The sequence below is a fragment of the Schistocerca gregaria genome, chromosome 1, assembly GCF_023897955.1.
Source record: "Schistocerca gregaria isolate iqSchGreg1 chromosome 1, iqSchGreg1.2, whole genome shotgun sequence".
Taxonomy (NCBI): Eukaryota; Metazoa; Arthropoda; class Insecta; order Orthoptera; family Acrididae; genus Schistocerca; species Schistocerca gregaria.
This window is the reverse complement of record NC_064920.1, coordinates 129119888-129141850: the sequence shown is the minus strand read 5'-3', so window position 1 is coordinate 129141850 and position 21963 is coordinate 129119888. Positions and strand designations below refer to the sequence as shown.

The 21963-nt window shown below is 38.2% G+C and overlaps 1 protein-coding gene across 1 annotated transcript in view; it reads right to left on the bottom strand.

Moving 5' to 3' along the window:
• Positions 1-1889, bottom strand: part of LOC126330262 (heparan-alpha-glucosaminide N-acetyltransferase-like) — a 111333-nt gene extending 109444 nt beyond the window's left edge. The window contains exon 1 of the mRNA XM_049996397.1: positions 1752-1889. Coding sequence (XP_049852354.1) covers positions 1752-1889 — 138 coding nt within the window. The remainder of the gene's footprint in view (positions 1-1751) is intronic.
• Positions 1890-21963: the final 20074 nt, after the last annotated feature.

Sequence of the window (21963 nt, the reverse complement as noted above, 5' to 3'; positions counted from 1 at the left end):
TTTATGCCAGCAGGGTAGTGATTCTATTAACATGTGCGCTATATGTATTCCCACTTTTAAGTGCTTTAGGTTTTCAGAGTATCTTATGCTACCCTTTATGCTTATCTTTCGCTCGTGTGCTAAATGACAGTTATTGAAAGTTAATTGGCGTACGTCTGCACAACTTTGAATAAATACAGCGAAATCGACTGTTTGTAACTTGTTTTTGTTGGTCACCACGAATTACGTAGAGTACGGCTTTGAGCACTATGGGACTTAACATCTTAGGTCATCAGTCTCCTAGAACTTAGAATTACTTAAACCTAACTAACCTAAGGACATCACACAACACCCAGCCATCACGAGGCAGAGAAAATCCCTGACCCCACCGGAAATCGAACCCGGGAACCCGGGCGTGGGAAGCGAGAACACTACCGCACGACCACGAGATGCGGGCGTAGAGTACGCAACAGAACATTTCTCCCGTCATCTCATATGTTCGTAAAACTTGGCTGGTTATTTCGATAACTTAGCAAGGAGTGTATAGTACCGTACTTTACGAAGCAGGAAAGCTCATTCAAACGCATTCGGCGTCTCTTTAATAAAAGAGGCCGCTATGCAACACTCGTGTCCAAGCACAGAGGCGTCGAAGTATCCACCCCACCCAAAGAGGTTAAAATCTAACCTACATCATAAGCAGGTTTGAGTTACCTGAGACTGAAGTCGTGCGTGTGTGAGTGTCGTCTATTTTGGACGAACACCTTACTGGCCGAAGTTTTCTTTGTGACTTTTTGTTGTGCCTATTTGCGACTCAGCACCTCCGCTAAATGGTGAGTAACAACTTTCCTTTTCATAATATTGTTACATTCCATCCTGGATTTTCCATTGTTTAACTAATTCATGTGTAGAATTGATTCTAACCTAACGCAATCTCCTTGACCCTGCCAAAAACGGACTAAGTAGATCGGACGCAGTTCGACCACGATGTCACCGATGTTATCGAGCGACCTCAAGTGACGGTGTACTACAGTTCGTCAACAGCAAACAGGGCCGCTCTCAGTAGTTTGGAGCTGTGTTGTTGAAACTCGAGTGTTCTGTAATTGGTATTAAAGTGAATAAAGTAGGCTGTCTGCTAAAAAGGCCTTTTAATTTGTTAAGCGTAGAAGAAAAGATACAAATCAAAGGCTGAGGTGCACATCACCCACCTACAATATTACGCACACAACACGAAAACAATTAAAAGGAAGTTGTTTATACTTCATTGTTAGCTACATTATTTCATGGATTAGATCATTAATCCCTATTTATAGCTTTACAGTTATCATATTTACTATTTTTCTAGTGTTTCTAAGCAGTATGACAAATGAATTTTAAATAACAAACAATTTGGAACAATTCCTTATTGACCAAGGAAAATGACCACAAGCCGCCACTGTGAAACACAGATATATCTGCCCCATAAAATCTCCCCAGTTGTAAAGTCTTCGAAGCATCCGAACATATACAATTTGTAAAATTTTTAGCTCTAAACCCCTTCCAAAATAATTCATAAGCAGTCTATCGAAAAATACATGTGAATGTTTTTACAATGCACACGAAAACAGTTAATGACAACTGAGTATGTAGCCTACTCATTATCAGTGGGTACGTAAAAATAGACGAACAATGTAGTTTAAGGTCAACACATTTCAATTACGCCAATAACGAAAACAATTTTCTGTCCTTGATGCGCTGTTAGTATGAACTGACGCTATTAAATAGTTTCATCTTACCAAAAAGCATTCTTGAAACTGGGCCCAAAGTTGAATATCTTTTTCCGCTGCAGAATTCACAAATAGGCATGCTTCATCAACATTGAGCACTGAAGTATTGCAATTTTTTACGCTCCTTATAATATTTAGTATCGTCATTCTCGGAAGAGAATTTCAGTAATGCTTCATGCTATAGTACAAAACACATCATAGAGTAGAACCACGTATAAGAATGTCACAGCTTCCAGTGCAAAGAACACACAAACAAATCTAAGCACATTTACTTCACGTGACAGCTATCGTCACAAGACGTGAAATACATATTCCTGTGTAGTTTATTAGAGGGAAAGAGTCTGACGGCGTGCACACGATTTCTCTTTTTCATCAAAAAATAGCTAGCAGAGATACAGCAGCCACAAATTACAGATAGGAGAACGTAAGCAATGAGAAAAATGAGGTTTATTGTTATTTTTAAACAGCGTACATTACTTTCACGGAAACTTTGTTGTGCTTTTATTTTTTAATGAAAAGAACTACGAAGCTCGTGCTTATTCACTCCATATGATGCAACCGACTTGAAGTTAGCTTCGTTTTCATATTTTGTTCGCTACCTGGATTCAGGGGTGCCAACATACGCGATTTGAGGCTACTCGCCGATTGTTTTTCATTGAGTTCCAAGCTCCGTGACTTCGTCTTCCAAGTTCATAAACCCATAATTAAATACATATCCGCCGACGCAAATGCCACTTGCAGTATGTACAGGGTGTTTCAAAAATGACCGGTGTATTTGAAACGGCAATAAAAACTAAACGAGCAGCGATAGAAATACACCGTTTGTTGCAATATGCTTGGGACAACAGTACAGTTTCAGGCGGACAAAGTTTCGAAATTACAGTAGTTACAATTTTCAACAACAGATGGCGCTGCAAGTGATGTGAAAGATATAGAAGACAACCCAGTCTGTGGGTGCGCCATTCTTTACGTCGTCTTTCTGCTGTAAGCGTGTGCTGTTCACAACGTGCAAGTGTGCTCTGGACAACATGGTTTATTCCTTAGAACAGAGGATTTTTCTGGTGTTGGAATTCCACTGCCTAGAACACAGTGTTGTTGCAACAAGACAAAGTTTTCAACGGAGGTTTAATGTAACCAAAGGACCGAAAAGCGATACAATAAAGGATCTGTTTAAAAATTTCAACAGACTGGGAACGTGACGGATGAACATGCTGGAAAGGTAGGGCAACCGCGTACGGCAACCACAGAGGGCAACGCGCAGCTAGTGCAGCAGGTGATCCAACAGCGGCCTCGGGTTTCCGTTTTCCGTGTTGCAGCTGCGGTCCAAATGATGCCAACGTCCACGTATCGTCTGATGCGCCAGAGTTTACACCTCTACCCATAAAAAATTCAAACGTGGCAACCCCTCAGCGCCGCTACCATTGCTGCACGAGAGACATTCGCTAACGATATAGTGCACAGGATTGATGACGGCGATATGCATGTGGGCAGCATTTGGTTTACTGACGAAGCTTATTTTTACCTGGATGGCTTCGTCAATAAACAGAACTGGCGCATATGGGGAACCGAGAAGCCCCATGTTGCAGTCCCATCGTCCCTGCATCCTCAAAAAGAACTGGTCTGGGCCGCCATTTCTTCCAAAGGAATCATTGGCCCATTTTCAGATCCAAAACGATTACTGCATCACGCTATCTGGACATTCTTCGTGAATTTGTGGTTGTACAAACTGCCTTAGACGACACTGCAAACACCTCGTGGTTTATGCAAGATGGTGCCCGGCCACAACGCATGGCCGACATCTTTAATTTCCTGAATGAATATTTCGATGATCGTGTGATTGCTTTTGGCTATCCGAAACATACAGGAGGCGTGGATTGGCCTCCCTATTCGCCAGACATGAACCCCTGTGACTTCTTTCTGTGGGGACACTTGAAAGACCAGGTGTACCGCCAGAATCCAGAAACAATTGAACAGCTGAAGCAGTACATCTCATCTGCATGTGAAGCCATTCCGCCAGACACGTTGTCAAAGGTTTCGGGTAATTTCATTCAGAGACTACACCATATTATTGCTACGCATGGTGGATATGTGGAAAATATCGTACTATAGAGTTTCCCAGACCGCAGCGTCATCTGTTGTTGACAATTGTAACTACTGTAATTTCGAAAGTTTGTCTGCCTGAAAATTTACTGTTGTCCCAAGCATATTGCAACAAACGGTGTATTTCTATCGCTGCTCGTTTAGTTTGTATTGTCGTTTCAAATATACCGGTCATTTTTGAAACACCCTGTATAATACACTCCTTCTTGACGTTAGCAGCCGAGGTTGCCATGCGCGTATTTTCTGCCATTTTCAGCTGTCCATATTTCCTAATTGAACATTTAATCAGAACTAAAGTATTTGTCTTTGGATGCTGCAAGTAGAATATTGCCACGGCGAATATTTATTGAATTATTGATCTCTGAATTTAGAGGTCGAGGGATCGTATCCCCTATCTTCTGCAAAATTTGTACGTCTTGATCGACTAGTTAATATAGTTTCTTTTTTCTTTACGCAACACTGAAGAATGAGTCTTCTATGGACGCCAAATTTGGTGTACGGCATTGTACTGTTGAAGCTACAACTCTCCGAATCCAAAAGCTACAGAGTCCAATATCTGGATCTTCTTGTGTGATGGTTAAACAATGGAAACTCCAGGTAGGAATATCAACAATGTGGGAAAGGATAGATTGCTTCTTACCGCACCATCAATATAGGACAAATCATCCAGCTGCATTGTCAAGGGAGTAGTTTCGTCGCTTGCTTTACGTGGTCCCTTTAAATATGTTATGATCCTCATTAGAGGCGAGTTATGGCAAAGACCCATCACCAGCATTTGCTCTTTCATTGTTACATCCTATTCACAAAATAAAAATTTTAAAAACTGTGTGGAGGAAGTATCCACATTGTATGAATTAGAAGGGATGAGATCAGAAGCCAAAGTGTAGCGCACTTTTTGGATAAACAAACAGGAAAACTTTGAAATTTTGGAGATAGCAGATTTAATCCAACAAGCAGCATCTTTTTATCCAAAGGTGAAAACAGGCCTAGAAATTTTACTGACAGTGCCTTATTCCATGGCTACAATTGAAACGTCGTTTAGCACACTCAGATGCATAAAAGCATGGCTCAGATCAACAATGACTGAATTTATGTTAAATGTGCTTCGTATGCTCAGTGTATATGAAAAACTTGTACTCACTATGGGCGATTCTTTCATGGGAAATATCATAAGACATTTTACAGAAAATTCTCGAAAATTACTTTTAAGACAGTTGTCTAATCAAACATTTTAAAATAAATCAAGACATATTTATATTTATTTCTTTGACTAACCGTCACGCAGCATCTCCTGTAGGCTTTTCCCCTACACCCAATGTTTCGTATAGGTGTCTTTGTACAATTTGTAGGTCAAAACAAAATCAGGGGACCCAGCTTAAGAAATTTTTTTATCCTTCCCCCCCCCCCCCCAAAAGCCAAAAGTAGGGTACGACCATGACCTGTACTTGCAGGACAATGACACTAAGACGATCCTTCTGTTGGGTATAGAAATGCCCAAGTTCTACCCAAAGCAATTGATCCTACCTTTCTATCACTGTCACATGTATAGCGATTCTATCACTGTTGCATGCATACCGATTCTTTATTTCTATTTATTCTATGGCTGATCTGAAATGTAACTCTAATAGACTTCTGAATTCATTTGTGGTCTCTTCACAGAGAAATCTATGGGACTTAACTGCTGAGGTCATCAGTCCCCTAGAACTTAGAACTACTTACACCAAACTAACCTAAGGACATAATACACATCCATGTCCGAGGCAGGATTTGAACCTGCGACCATAGCGGTCGTGCGGTTCCAGGTAGTATTGGTGGTAGTAGTAGTAATAGTAGTAGTTGTATAAGCAATAATTATTTTTACAATAAACATTTATGCAGTTTTTTCAGCAAGCATTAAAGATGTTAACTTGTGATGTTTCTTCTAAACCACCAGTACTTGACAGTAAGTCAAAGCACGAAAGCTCAGCACTGACCTAAACTGGAGAGAGGCGTAAAACATATGTCGAGAATGCCAGATACTAGCCACGCTTCAATTCCAGTGAGAACCTGGGGTGCTGAAATACTGCTATTTTGCTAGATTTTTTGGAGAGATACATTAAATACGTAGTTTACCAGCTGTCTAAACAAACTGATGGCCGTAAAATCCAACCCCCCATCCCTTCCCAATCACTATGTTTCCCTCTAGCACCTGCATCAACAACCAAAGGAATTTTACCTGCTCCAGCAATACCCATTAAAACTACAGAAAAGTATTTCAGTTTGTTGAAGTAAATTGATCCACTATGCAGCGGACATTGAAGTTCACAATGGCCTCAATCTATTGCTCCAATGCAGTTCAGAAATTTCAATAGCGGAAAATATTTTTATGTTACATTCTTGAGGTGCTCTTTGCTAGCCAGAGGCTTTATTTCAAGTGCAAACTTTAGTACAATAGCTGAACACGTGTCAAACTATGAAGCTAACAGTACATCTTCTAAGTATAAATTCAAATGCTAGATGTCTAAAAGTGACACATGTTGCCAAAAACCTGAAAGAAAAGAGAAAAAAATTGTTTTCATACGAAATAATTTATTTCATATTGTTAAAATTAATTAGAAATGGTCTAATTAAAGAAATAATTAATAATATTAATTATGATGGAAATAACTAATTAAACATATTTTGCACTTACTAGCAGTGTAAGAGCCAATTTCATTTATTTATTTTTTTCCATTATAAACAAAAAACAGCAGAAATATACTGTTTTTGATTTTTTTATCAAGATAAATTCTCATTGTTTTAAGGGGCGTATGAAGTGAAAGAATGTGAAAGGTTCATTCAGGAAGAATGTGCTAACTTCACATGTCCATTTTATTCTGCCTCCAATCCTCCACACAAGAAGCGAAAATTTTGCACCTCCCATAAGTTTGCCTGGGATGTTGTTCTTTTTAGCACAATGGCAGGGAACCTTATGTCTCCTTCAGTGGATAAGACCACACCACTGGATTCAATGGCAAAATTACAGAGACCAATGACAGAGTACCTATCTATCAACAGTGCACAGTGAATATGACAATAGACTTTCCAGACCCACTGTTCCAAGAAAAGCCTAAGGAAAAAAAGATGGGGAAAAGTGAATGATGGGACTGTAGGAAGAAAATGCTATTTCAGATATGGGGAAACAAACAGCTACTAAGGGAAGTGACCATAATTTCTCCTAAACTTTACATCCGTAAGTGAGTCATTATATGAGAACACGAAATGAGGAAGGTGCATCAACAATATCCTCCACACTATGAGTCACTGTCAACCAGTAGTAGTTATGTTGAAAGAGAAAACACCTATTGAGGAATGAACAGATACATGAATCAAATGAAAATATCATGTACTTTTTTAATAAAATGAACTGATTATTTTCTATGTTTACTCTTCTTTCGACTCTGTCAGCCACAGAAGTCTATTACAAAAGCCCCACTGCTATGGTTTTAAAGGTAAAGATCTATCTCTGATTAAATCTTATCTGAATGAGAGAAAACAATTGTACATTTGAACAAAAACAAATCAGACATTCTGGGTGAAACACAAGGTGTCCCATAATGTTCCATGCTTGAGCCCTTGCTTTTCATAATTTATGTAAATGACTTGTCCAAGATGATAGGACCTTGAACACAATCAAGCAGAAAAGTGCAGAACACCTCAGAATATCCGGTATATAGTTCAGAACAAATGAATCACAAATTAACCACTCTAAAACTGTATATATTCTTTTTAGCCTATGTAACAGCAGCAGCAGCAACAATAACAACAACAACAATAATTGTGCCTCATTTAAGCTTCTTGGGATTCCTCTTGATCCAAAATCAACTTGGGAAACTCACACTGAGTATGTACGCAAAACGTTAGCCCAAGTCACCTATCTGTTAACTAAACTTACGACTTGTGTGATGGACAAGCTACTGCCGAACTCCTATTATGCCTTCTTTTTCCTTCCCCCCCCCCCCCCTCCCCCTTCCCCCCCTCCCCTCCACATCTACCTCACATATGCAGTACTGTAATGGGTAAAAGAACTTTTATTTGCCAGAAAAAGGACATTAGGTGCATTGTTGAAGTAAGGAACCCTTTATTATGTAGGGAATACTTTAAAGAGCTCAAAATACTGACAGTTAGATCACTGTTTGTTCTCAGCAGACTGGGGACTATTGAGGGAAACGAAGACAGTCGTAAACTGTGAGAGTCTATACATAACCAAGACACAATAAAGGCAGATGAAGGACATTCCAGTTACCAGACTTTTAAAAAACCCAAAATATTCATATACAAAGGGATACTATCACTTAATATGTTACCACATACAGCACAGACCATATCACTGAATGTCTTCAGAAATGTTACAAAAAGGTGGCTTAAACAAAAAGCCTTCTTCACGGTAGAAAAATTTAAAGTACGCAATAAAAATAATCTAATCTACTAAAGCTGCTGTATGATGTTACTACTATATTACTTCAGCTTTTCCGGATATAGTATTGTATCATACTCTCATGCATTATTTTTCATGATGCTTTTATACTTGATGATTAACATGTGTCAAGCATACATATCTCACTTATATTTGTCAAAATGTTTTTCTCAACATTGGGTATTGTTTACACATACTGTTTCTCCTTTTGTCATTCTGTATTACACGTTTATATTTAATGATTACTAAATCTGTCAAGTAAAAACCATGGATATTCCTTCAAGATGTTAAAAATGTGTAACTCATTATGTAGCTATACAATATATGTAAAATGCTGACATCAATTGCATGGAAAATGCTTATAGTTGGATCGATGAATTGAATCAAATCAACCTCTTTTGAAATATGTATGTATATTATAAAATACTATCAATTCTTTGCTAACATAAAACAATTAAATACATAGTTTAAACCAGAAAGAAATTCTTTTCAAAAATTTTTAAGTAAAGTTTCTGTAATTTGGTAAATTTATTTTTTACATACCTCAGTGTTACAAGTTTCTCTGCTGATGTCATTTGCAGTGGAATGCCCGATCTTTTCTGTGTTCAAGCTAGGAGCTATTTTCTGGAGTATTTAATCAAATGTTCAGACAGACATTCTTGCGTCAGCCAAAACCCTGGTTTGGTCATTTCTTAAATCACAAAATATGTGGTGGCACACTTCATAAACTTTTCTACTCCCATTAATTGTATTCTGTCCAACAACTCACATTTCCAAAAACAGCTATTTTTCACTCAAAATAAGGAGCTTAGTAGATCATGCGATGATGCCATGTTAAAAGGTGATGGAAAATACCGCTCTGCCACTTTAATTGTTGCCAGCGACACTCACCATTCCCCCACTCATGCCCACTGCTCGACGACTCATTGTAACTGTGGCCTTACGTGGGTCTTGCACTCATAATTTGGTATTTTATAGTCGCATCTAGAGATCTCGATAAAATACCAATATTTTTTCAGAAAAATATCACTATATATTTTTCCCCAATGTATCAACACATCGATATCGAAATGGCATTATCGAGTGCTGATATTTTTGTTTTATATTTTTTCACAGTTTTCAGTATATATATGGAATCCTTCTTTTGAAATTGTAGGAGAACACTATTTTACAGTCTTACTAATTTTTGAGCCTTCATCACGTCCAGTCTTTCTCTTTGAGTGTGTTAGCAAGTATTGGCGGCACAAAGAAGTAGTCCGATTGCACTGGTCATGGCGGTGTGAATAGAATAACAGGATTTTTTATGTGAAGGGAAATAGCACACCAATTTCAGTAACAAACAATTTTTGACGTAACTAGTGTGCTACACCTTCACTTCGGCAGTTGTTGAAAATAATGAACAAAAATCTAAATGAGAAAAGTGGTCTTTGCGGTGGGTGGGGACGTGTGAGGGGAAATGCTGATGTAATTGGTACTCGGCACTACAATATTTAACTTCACAACACAATTCTGACACTACAACTGCTATGTCGCTGGCGTTTGCAGAAATGAAAAAAGCAGGGAAATCAACACGAAGCACTTCAGACAAATCTGATGTGTGATGAAATCGGATGATAGACCCATCAGACACCTTTTACTGTGCCACTTACATGGAGTTACCATTGTTAGCAAAGTGGTTATCGCCAAGTGTGTCGTGCATTGTTTTCCTTTCAATTCTTGTTCTAAGGGGAGTAAGCAAGCTACTAGATTGTTGATGCACAGAATATCGAATAATAAATCAATACCATACCTAAATATATCTAGCTCTAAAAATGGAAGTATATTTACGATGTGAAGCCGATCTTTTATAGGACGGTAAGTTGATATTTGCTCCTTCAATATGATGATACATGGATCTTTTTCTATATACCGAGAGCTGATAATGATATTTTTTTAAATATTGATATATCGGATTCCCAATATTTGTAAAAATATCAATAGTCCTTGTTACAACCCTAGGCCAACGTCTTATTGTGCAAGAGCATGGCAACAAAAAAAGTTAGGTGAGCTTTGGTAAAAAAAGTTACAGCAAACAATCTCTGACAACAAAATTGTAATATATGTTTGTAATAATGCACAGTAGGCCATAGTGGGGCAAAACATGTAAATAAAACTCTGGTGCTAATGTGCAATACGTAAATAGTTGTTTAAGGCAATAGAATTACCATCAACTGGGGAACATTGCCTGTTTTTGAAAATGGTTATTTTTGGGGACTTTAAAAAGTTCCTGACTAACCAGTGCACACATCACAGTTTGCTTTGCACACAAACATGTTTAACAACTTCAATTTTGCCCATTTTCAGCATTTTTGCAGGTTTATACTGGTGTTCCTGCTTTCATCTTGGAATATATGATTTTTTTGTAGTCTAAAAAGGATCTCACCCTTCTCATTCATTTACATATGGGAATTATCTATTTATCTTTCCTAATGATCCACATAATTCTCTATCAAATACACACATCAAAAGAAATTTTTCATTGGTTGCAAAGATGGACTTCGCGATGGACGTCGAGAGTGGAGTTGTGCATCATGCAGCCTACTGTGCGCAGTTTGAGTCGTAACATGACGTCCTGTGGCTGCACGAAAAGCATTATTCAACATGATGGCATTGCTGTCAGGGTTCCTCCGAACCATAATCCGCAAGTAGCGGTCATCCACTACAGTAGTAGCCCTTGGGCAGCCTCAGCAAGGCATGTCATTGACAGTTTCTGTCTCTCTGTATCTCCTCCATGTCTGAACAACATCGTTCTAGTTCGCTCTGAGATGCCTGGACACCTCTCTTGTTGAAAGCCCTTCCTGGCACAAAGTAACAATGTGAATGCAATCGAACTGTGGTATTGACCGCCTATGCATTGTTGAAATAAAGACAACATGAGCCATTCCTGGTGGACTGGCTGGAACTGATTGGCTGTCAGACCCCCTCCATCTAATAGGCACTGCTCATGCACGCTTGTTTACATCTTTGAGTGAGTTTAGTGACGTCTCTGAACAAAGTGTGTCTGTGATCCAGTATTCACAGTCAATATCTATCTTCAGTAGTTCTGGGAACCGGGTGATGCAAAACTTTTTTTGATGTGTGTACAATTTAAGATGTGAAAATTACTTCGCATTACCTGGTAATGTTGCACCAGCAAGACTGCTGGAAATGGGACAACTTTTTCTGCGCTTGTTTTCAGATTGTGTTTTTTTTTTTTATTATTTTGTTTTAGATGCCATGATGCATGAGGACCAGGCTGGGAGGCAGCAGTGATCAAAGCCATCATGAAACTGCACACCAACTTACTGTCTCTGCAATGGTTATTAAGGAAATGTGCAGTGGGACAGCAGCTCAAACATATATCAGCTAGAACAATTGAAAATAAAGTGAAGTGCTTTCTTCCAAAGACACCAGAGGCACCAGCTGCAGCACCTTCCCCCAAATCCCTATGGAAAAATTACGCTATCTTCACAGCTGTAGCATTCTGTACCGCCACATAGGCACAAGCACCAGTGTAGCATCAATTTGAAGAAAGGCAGGTCCAAAGCAGACAAAGGAAAAATGAAAGACAAATTAAAATGGAGAGGAGAATTGGAAAATTAGTAAAATCAGTCAAATCACTCTTTTTTCCTCCCAAGTATTATTTGCCAAATGCAGATCAAGTGCACTGCTACAGAACATGACATAACAGCCTGACATAATGTCATTCAATGTACTAGTTGAAACTGATCAGTCAATGAGAGCAACCAATGGCAGGTGACTGCTACAAAGATTGCCAGCAATTTATTGTCCATTTGTTAAGCATTTAATGAACTCACTGTTGACCAGACTACTCAATGTGAAAAATAAGGTGGTGCACAGCAGCGTAAGAGGTCATGTGCAAATTATACAGGCTGTTTTAAAGCAACTACCACAGAAATGAAATGGCATTAAGTAGTGGCATCCACAGTGTGAAGCCTATTGCTTGAAGTATTGGTTTGACACCAAAGGTGGCACTAACCTCTATGTATCCACTACTAAGGGAAGTGAGGAGCCAGAAAAATACTGGCAATTTGAATTGGGACAGGATATAAACTGCACTGACTTAAAGATGATAAACTGTAATTATTTTCAGCAGAAGTATCAACTTCAAACGCTATTAAAATTCAACCTCTTTTAATAGCAAATTATATTTATGACAAAAATACAGCTCAATGCACAAAATTTGTTTATAATAAGCTATAAATTATTATTCAAGTGTATTATGTAATGATATGTGCATGGAAAATGTCTTTTTCAAGACACTGCCGTGACTCATTCAACTGTTTGATTTATCTATGTGAATGAATAAGTGCAATTGGCATGATAACTTCAAAGGAGAATGGATAATTTTTAGTAGTCTGACATTCCTGTAATTACAAAGTTTATAAAATTCAAGTTTCTCCGACATAAACTGCTTCAGGCAAGTCGTGAAACGGTTTGGATGACTTGTTTGCATAATTAAACTTCTATGAATATAACTGCCATGACCAGAATCTCCAATTCATTAAATATACACACTGGTGACAATTTATGCTGTGCATCCGCAGAAAAAGGCAGTTGATTTGGTGCATGTGTTTTGGTTGCCAGGGACTGGCTACACCCAGACGTTGTTTGATAATAGCTTACCTTCTGACTGCTATCACTTGTGTGTGTTGTTACTGTATTGCACAGTTTTCTTCTTTTCTGGCTAGGGATGAACACAGTTCTGTTGTCACCAATTGTTTTGTCTCTAACTGGTGCTTAGCAACAGTATACCTGTTGGAGGGACCCTTGTATTGTGAGAACATGTCCGGCCAGCCTGAGTGGCCGAGCAGTTCTAGGTGCTTCAGTCTGGAACTGCGCGACCGCTACGGTCGCAGGTTCGAATCCTGCCTCAGGCATGGATGTGTATGATGTCCTTAGGTTAGTTAGGTTTAAGTTGTTCTAAGTTCTAGAGGACTGATGACCTCAGCAGGCAAGTCCCATAGATTTCTCTGTGAAGAGACCACGTCCCATACTGCTCAGAGCCATTTGAACCGTTTTTTGAACAGTGTCACATATTTACTCTCAAGAGGACATGTGGAAAATAATCCCCAGATAATTTAGGAAACCATCCTGTGACAATAGCAAGAATATAATTAAGCTGGGGCAAGTGGAATAATGCCTAGGGACCTCAGAAAGGAACACTTGAAATGGAAATGCACAGTAGAAAATTTGTTGTTATTGAACTTGAAATAAACACGTGGTTACAGTGAAAGAGAACATTAATGCTTTTGTTAACATGCACAGAACAAGTGTAACACAAGGGCAGGCAACACACTACTATGTTAATGGAATGACTATAAAAGCGTCAGTAGCAAAAGATGAATATTAAGCAGAGGCATCAATTCTAAATTCAAACACCACCACTAGAAGCGATGTCTCTCAGTACCTCATTCTCGGAGTCCAAATTCTTGTGTTAGTTCCTGATGTCTGGTTCTTGGCAGTGGCTTTGTCATCATATTGAAATTTGCTCCACTGTGATTTCTCCTGAATCTATCTTTTCCCCGATAAAATGATGACTGGTGCCAAAGTGTTTGGTGCGACCTCTGTATCTGTCTTTGACAGATCAATTGCATCATTGTTGCTGCAAAACAATCTTATCGGTCCCTCTTTTGGCAAAGAGGATCTCTCCCTTTGCAGACATTGCAGCCAAATTGTTCCTTACATGCAGAAGTTACAGCCATATATTCTGCTTCTGTCGTCAAGAGAGCTAGTGTTGGTTGTTTTTTACTATTCCACGAAATTGCTGCACCTTGTGACATAGATAAAAAACCAGTGATTGATTTCCTATCTCCTATGTCCCCAGCCCAGTCAGCATCAGTGTAACCTGTGATGTCATGATCGTCTTTGCAAAATTGTAGCTTGAAGTCTTTAGTTCCCTTTATATACCTTATGATTTGCTTTACAGCTTGCCAATGGGATATTCCAGGATTATTGTTAAACTGACTCACAATTCCAATTGCGTACACTAAATCTGGTCTAGTATGTAGTTGTGCATACATTACCTACCTATGGCTTCTTTATAGGGGACTTTCTTCATCGCATCTCTTTCTCTCTCTGTTTTTGGGCTCATTTCATGAGTTAACACTTGGTTATTGTCAAGCGGAGTGTGATACTGGATTACAGAGATTCCATGTTTTACTTTTGTAAAATCTGATTTATGTAATGAGTCTGATCCAACCGTAAAAGTCCAAGCTTATAATCTCTTGTCATTCGGATCCCTAGACACCTGGATACTTCTCCAAGGTCCTTTAGTTTAAGTTGTTCCTTTTAAATGTATCGTATCACTGGTGAGTATGTTTCTTCATAATCTAAACCTTTAACTTGCGAACATCCCTTAACGACAAGTTGAGCTTTATGGCGAATTATCTGTCCTTATAAGTCTCTTTTTATCTTAAATATCAAGCTTCAATCGCTTTTTTGCCTTGAGGCAGGATAGCTGATTCCTAAGTTTTATCTTCTGTATGTGACTTCAATTCTTCTCTATTGCTTGAAACCATTTCTCTGAATCCTTGGATTGCAAAGCTTCTTCCAGACTTGATGGCTCTAATTCTTGTGAATCTTCTTTCGTACAATAGGTCACATAATCATCTATCTTCTTCAGTCTGGGTAGTTTGGAAGAGCTTCTGAGCATTCGTTGAGGCAGTTCAGATTCTTCTTCTATTTTGAGTAAGCCTGTTTCTTCTGAAATGCTGTTATCTGATCTGTTGTCCCTTGAATCATCTTGAATCGTAATGTTCTCCTCCTTACTTGTGAATGGAATAGATATCTGATTTGGTTCCAGCAAATGATCACATGTTCCTGGCTTGTTACTATTCTCTTGAATTATTTCTCCTTTAAATATCACATCTTTGGATTTAATGATTCTTTGTTGAACCAGACGGAACAACCGGTATGACAACTGTCTTCACAGTATCCGATGAGTATGTACTGAACACATTTCTTGTCCCTTTTTCGCCTAATAGTTTTTGGTAAATGGATAAATGTCTTACTGCTGAATAATCTTAGATGTCAGAGGTCAGGTTTCTTTCCTGAGAAAGCTTCCTGTGGCATTATGTTGGAGGGCTTTTGTTGGTGATCTGTTAATGAAATAAACTGCAATGGAGACTGCATCTCCCGAAAAATTTGTAGGTAATTTTGCTTCCAATAACATACATCTTGCCTTTTCCACGATTGTTCTATAGTGCTTTTCTGCAACGCCATTTCGATCTGCAGTGTAGGGAACAGTGAATTCATGTTTAACTACTCCTTCCCTTAAAAAATTTGCCAGTCTATCATTTACATACTCTTTTTCATTATCGGTTCGCAATATACAAAGCCTTTCGCCTGCCTGATTATCTATGAACTTTTTAAAATTGCGTATAATGTCAGGTACTTGGTATTTATTGCTGACCATATACAAAAATATCTTTCTAGAGAAATCGTCAATCAGAGTTAGAAAATGTTTAGGTCAACCTATCGATGTGGTTTGCATTGGACCACACAAATTTGAACGCACTAACTCCAAAATTCTTTTAGCTCTAGAAGTGTAATGAGGAAAGGAAAATCTAGTTTGCTTACCTTCTAGGCACGTAACACATGGGGTGTCGACGGCTCCTTTATATTTGAAGCCATTAGACAAATCGTTTCGTAATTCTTCCATCACATCTGCGTGTAGGTGACCTAATCTTCTGTACCATAGATCAATCACTTGGTTGGTCCAGCCTCTATACATTCCGTTGATTAACGATGCTGTAGCTATCAGTTTCTTCTCTTTATCTCGAATGCGACAACCTTAATATTTATTTTCTCTCGGCCTGCCACAGTTTTAATATGTGTGCAACCTGCCCCTTTAACAGGGAAATTTTTGTTGTTAGCCATGACCACTTGGGAACTGATGCTAAGAAATTTAAATCACATGGATGGTTTGACATGTGAGCTGATGAACCAGAATCGACAAACCACTCTTTGTGTATAGCTTTAGTTGACAGTGGCATCATGAAGAATGTCTTGTAAACTGATTTATTTAATTACTGAGTTTTTGCTTGCCTTGTTTTTACTGTGACAATTTTTTGCTATGTGTCCAATTTTGTGGCTGACACTATGACAGAGCACCTATCATAAGTGGTGTACACAATAGTGTGCGAGAAAGAATAAAGTTACAATTTAGTTCTTAACGCCACTGTAGATGCTAAAACAGCCATATAATTTCAAAACACTTGTAAATAAGTAGATATTTCTTATCATAGCATTCTACTGTGGTAGGATTTAAAAACTTTTCCACAACTGTGCCCGATATTATACAAAGGACACTAAATTCAATGCATCGGGCTGCTGCCAGATACGACACCATTTATGCACTTAGAGAGCCACTGATATTCTTAAGGATACGACAAACCCATTACTAGGAGTAAAAAAAATAATGGACAGAGTTTAGCAATAGTTCCTAAAAGCAGAATTGAATCATACAGGTTTGTTGTACAATGTAAAGTACTAAAATGAAACACTATACTACTTCATGCCTCAAAATCAGTGAGATTGGTGGTTGGAGCTACATGAAATCTTAGGCATGGTGCTTTCAGACAGGATCATTTGGCAAACATTCAACATTTGTGAAAGATGGGACATTTAGTGAAAATTTCCTAGGAAATACATACAAACAGTAAAGAAGAACATTGTCAAGCTATTCAAGTATGAGAGGCTGACAGAGCCTGTACATAGACTTAGAGTGATGCTTTATTTACCCAATGACTGGCAACATTTATTCAGAACAAAATATTGTGTATTAAAGAATGAACTAAGTTATAGACCCGGAAAGAGCAAAACAACCTTTGATCATGCCTACTCCCTGTGATGAAGATCTTTATAATGAAACACTTTTTTTCTATGGCGTTTCTTCATGACATTCCTCTTTTGTTTCCACTGCAGTTGATGTCCATAAAAACATCATTTAAAGTATAAGTGCTGAAACTGTGTTATGTGCAACACTTAAGCACAGCTGATATCGACCTACCCTGAAGTACTCACAAATGTCCTTATGTATCAAACAGAACCTACAACAGCAGCAAAAGCAGAGTGTTCTCTTTCCAAGCTAAAAATAATACACTGACTGAGGAATGGATGTCTGGTCTATCAGCAGGAGAAGGGCAGTATGCTGCAGGCTTGTTTGAATGGTGAGAGACTGTGACCGAAATAACGAAAAATTTTAAGTGGCAGAACTGGAAGCAAGACAATGCACATCTTGCAAGAATATACTGTGATATATGACGAGATGAAGTGGTGATGTTTTGTTGAGATGAGAATGGGATGTGGGCAGGCTCGAAATGCTCCGCAATTCAATTCACTACCATATCATTCGTTATCTGATCTTACCACTGAACTTCCACTATTATTTTGCACCACCACATTTTGAAAGCTTATATTCACTCCTTGACCACATTATTTACTCATACTGTCCACATTTCACCTCTCCATTATAGGCTACTAAACTCTATACAAATACTTTCAGAAAATGCTTCCTAAACAATTAAATTTATATATGGCTTATTACTATGAATACTGCCCTACTAAGTTGTGATTCCTTGTTGCTTATCACCTCTTGCAAAAACAAACCATTCTTCCTTTCATCATAATCCACTACTAATTTTTCCCTATGAGACACATGGACACTCTCTGGGAGGTCCTGATCTGTGCTTGTTCTCTGAGAAACAAATTTCTCAATTTTCCTGACAGTTAGTGCACATAACAATGCGTCCTCTCAATATTGCAATCTGTAAATCTTTGCACTTCAAAAAAAATTAGAAATGGCTTCATTATTGCACGAATAAATCTAAAAGCATGTGCAGACTCGACATCCTTGCCCGTGTACAGCCTCTAAAATTTGTCCAGAAATTAACAGGCAACAAGAATGGAAACACATAGAGTAAAATCAATGTAATTGCCCTGTATGACCGCATTCTTGCTAATGCCTCATTATAGCCTGAATGTGGTGGGTGGTGAGTATGTTAAAAAGGCATGGGATGGGGAGGGTAAGGTAAACAGTAAAAAATACAGTGCAGATGTATGCAGAAATACAAGAAGCAGCTAGCTATGAAGTGCGGTAAAATGAGGGTGGGGGGATTGTTAACATAAATATTGAAAGAATAGTACAATGTGAATGCGGAGTATCTGGAATGAGAGAAAGAGGCGTAAAAAGTTTTAGAGGGGAGTGTGGAACTGACCCGAAGACAGGAGAGTGGAATGGAGTGGGAACAAAAACAGAGCAAGGGACGAACGGACAGTGTTGAAAGATAGGAAGTGAGACTAGTGTTTTAACATTCCATCAACACCGCACACATTGGAGATGGAGCACCAGCTCAGATTATCAAAGGATAGGAAATGAAATAAGCCATGCCCTTTTCAAATGAACAATCCTGGCACTTGACTGGAGCGATTTAGGGAAATCACAGAAAACCTAAATCTGGATGGCCATCAGGGATTTGAACAGACGTCCTCCCAAATATGAGTCCTATGGACTAACCAGTGCGTCATCTTGCTCGGTGAAACTGATAGAGATTAAGGTGAGGAAGATTGTATAAATAAAGAATATGTAGGAGGGTCGTCAGTTCCAATGTGATCAGTTCGATCAGCAGTGTTGGTGGTTGGATCCCAATGACCTAAGTCACTGTTAGTCCATGTCCTCAACATGCTCTTATCACCCACTAGTGTTTTCATCATGTTATACTCTCCCAGTTGCTAGCCACCTTCTCTTTCCACTGCCCAAGTTCATCTATGTTTTCCTTCTTCTCTTTACTCATCTCTCTCAGGATTCTATATAGTTAATTTGCAACAAAGTTTAGCATTTATCCTTTTGCTCCCCACCCCATCTTGATCCCCATGTAGGTGACAGTCCTTTCCATGTGCACACCAGCATGTTTCAAAACTGCATTACCTTTCTGTATTAATGAAGAAACCGCATAACAGTTGCTGAATGAACAATCTTTTGTTGCATATACAACCATTTTTGGAACACTGAAAGTTCCATCATCTGTTATAAACTGTAATAATGCAAATATTGTGTTACAAGATAATGGGAGAGGATCCTCAAATCTTTTGTAGGATAAGGAAACATATAGTTAAAAATATCTAAATAAAATAAAAGAGAGGACAGGAAGTTACTTACAAATAAAAGAAGTTAATCCCTCTGGGGTCATCTTTGTTCCCCAGAAAAATAAATGGTGTGTGTGTGTGGTGGGGGGGGGGGGGGGGGGGGGGGAATTCTAAATACCAACATTACAACTGGACACCAAAAGTTACCACAGTCATAAAACATGTAAGATGCAATAAATATTCTGTAAAAATCATTCCCTTGTGCCACCTAACCAGGAACATTTAGAGGAAAATTATGCAACAGTGAATATCTACTACGCGTGAGTATTGGAGGTGCACACAACCAGTAACACAGGTGCTGTCTTCATCAGGTACATGATTGGTAAACTGTTTAAACTCGAAAAGTAGGAAGTAACAGCAAAAAGGAGACAGAATCATCACAACATTAGGAGAGAAGAGAAGAGGGGAGAGAATCTGTACATCTATTACCTTACACACACACCTTAACTAGCCTGAATAATGTGTAATTAACTAAAATATTTTTGTGATACAGGTCACAGCATTAATTAATAGTATAAAGAGGATGGGAACGGAGACTTCTTAAGATTTCAATTTCTTCCAGGACATGGAGTATTTGACCTTTCTCTGCAGTGTGTAAGACAGTTAAATTATTGCTCACCTGCTACAGCTGATGCTGGCTGTCAGTCAAAATCATTGTCAAAGATCACCTGGAATTGGCCAGATCTTTGTGTTCTTTAAATCTCAAATGAAGATTCCCATCTGTCAGGCAAATACATCTGCTCTTACACATCCAGCTTGTATCACACTCAATACAACACTCAAGAACAGGAGAAGAATGTTTTTTGAAAATCACTCAGTTCCTTAACCAAATGCCAAATTTTTTGGTATGAAAACTGCTGGAATTATGTTAGCTGACAACAGTTTCTTTCCAGACCTCCATGATACAGAATCTTACAATACTTGTTCCTTTTTTTCCACTGGATTCATAGTGATTCCCTTCAGTGCTCCCCTTCCCCACTAGTAAATTTTTTATTCAGTTTCTCAACCACAGACTACGGATATGCATTAAGTGTGGCAATATTCTTGATTATACTGAACTCCCTTTCATATACCTCTGGTGTCAGGGGAAAATTATTTATCTATTCAGGAAAGCAATTTAATGCTTAAATGGGTGGTTTGATGTTAAATGTTGAAATGTAAGTTAATTCCTAAGTGACCAAACTGCTAAAGTCATCAGTCGCTAAACTTACACACTACTTAAAGTAACTTACACTAATGTATGCCAAGAACAACACACACACCCATTCCCCAGGGAGGACTCGAACCTCTGCTGGGAGGGGCCAAGCGATCCGTGACATGGCACCTCAAACCATGTGACCACTCCACTTGATGTTTCATTTGGGACTAAATCACTGGTAGACTCTTTTCTAAAAATATCAAACTATCTTACCATCATTTAAGGCGATCTTCAAGTGAAAATATAGCAAGTTCCCCTTGATTTGATGTTAAACAGAATATTTAGAACTACTATTTTTTTTAATTTTTTTTTTTTCCCCAGCATACTCCACGAGTGCAGCAATTAATGGAGATACCTACGATGTTTCAACATCTTGTGATGTATACAGCTCACACTGCAGCACTCTGAACACTATCATTTTAATAAATCATTTTCAGGCAGTTATGGAGATGTATATTTATTTCTACCTACCTACATATACCTAATTATTAAGTCTGCTTGTAGGAGCCCAGAAGCTGTCTTTTCATAAAGCTGAGATTTTTGCATGAACATATTGAATGCAGATTGGGAATTAAATTACAGATGATGAAACCGCATACTGAACGATGCTCAGTCACACGCTGTAGGCCTACTCTTGGATGCAAATTTGTTGATATTTGGGACATATCCACTCAACACTATTTTGTTATTTCACAACTGGTCCCATAACCTCAAGGAATAAGTCCAGCATTAATAATTTTATTTGTAACTGCAGGTGGCTGACTATATTAAGACATTCAATATAACACATTTTGGCACCATTTGTTTGCAGTTCTACAATGATTATATGTTTTGTTCATAAATAATTTTACTTTTTTTATATTTACTTTGAGAAGAACACTAACTCAGCAGTTATTTTAATGCCAACAATCTGTTAATAATATTCATTTCCTGTAGTACTGCTAATTTTTATTTGCTTTACTGTAAAATTCTATGTTTGAATCATTTCAGTTTACTTACATTTTATTTTCTTCTTAGTTTTTTCCTTTATATTTTGCTTCTATTTTTATTCTCAAGCAAATAATTCTTTATGTCTGTTTCACTGACACTTTTTTGGAAGCTTTATGCCCCATCATTAAAAAGGGATGAATAAATAAATTGTTTATAAAAATATTTAAGCGTCACAAATATTCAGCACAAACTGTCTGTTACTGGGCATTTTCTCTAGTGTGAATTTCCATTTCATTTAAAACTCTTCATTAAGCTGATGGTTGTTTCAACAAAAAATTAAAATTTAGGACCACTTGTAAAAGAACTGCACA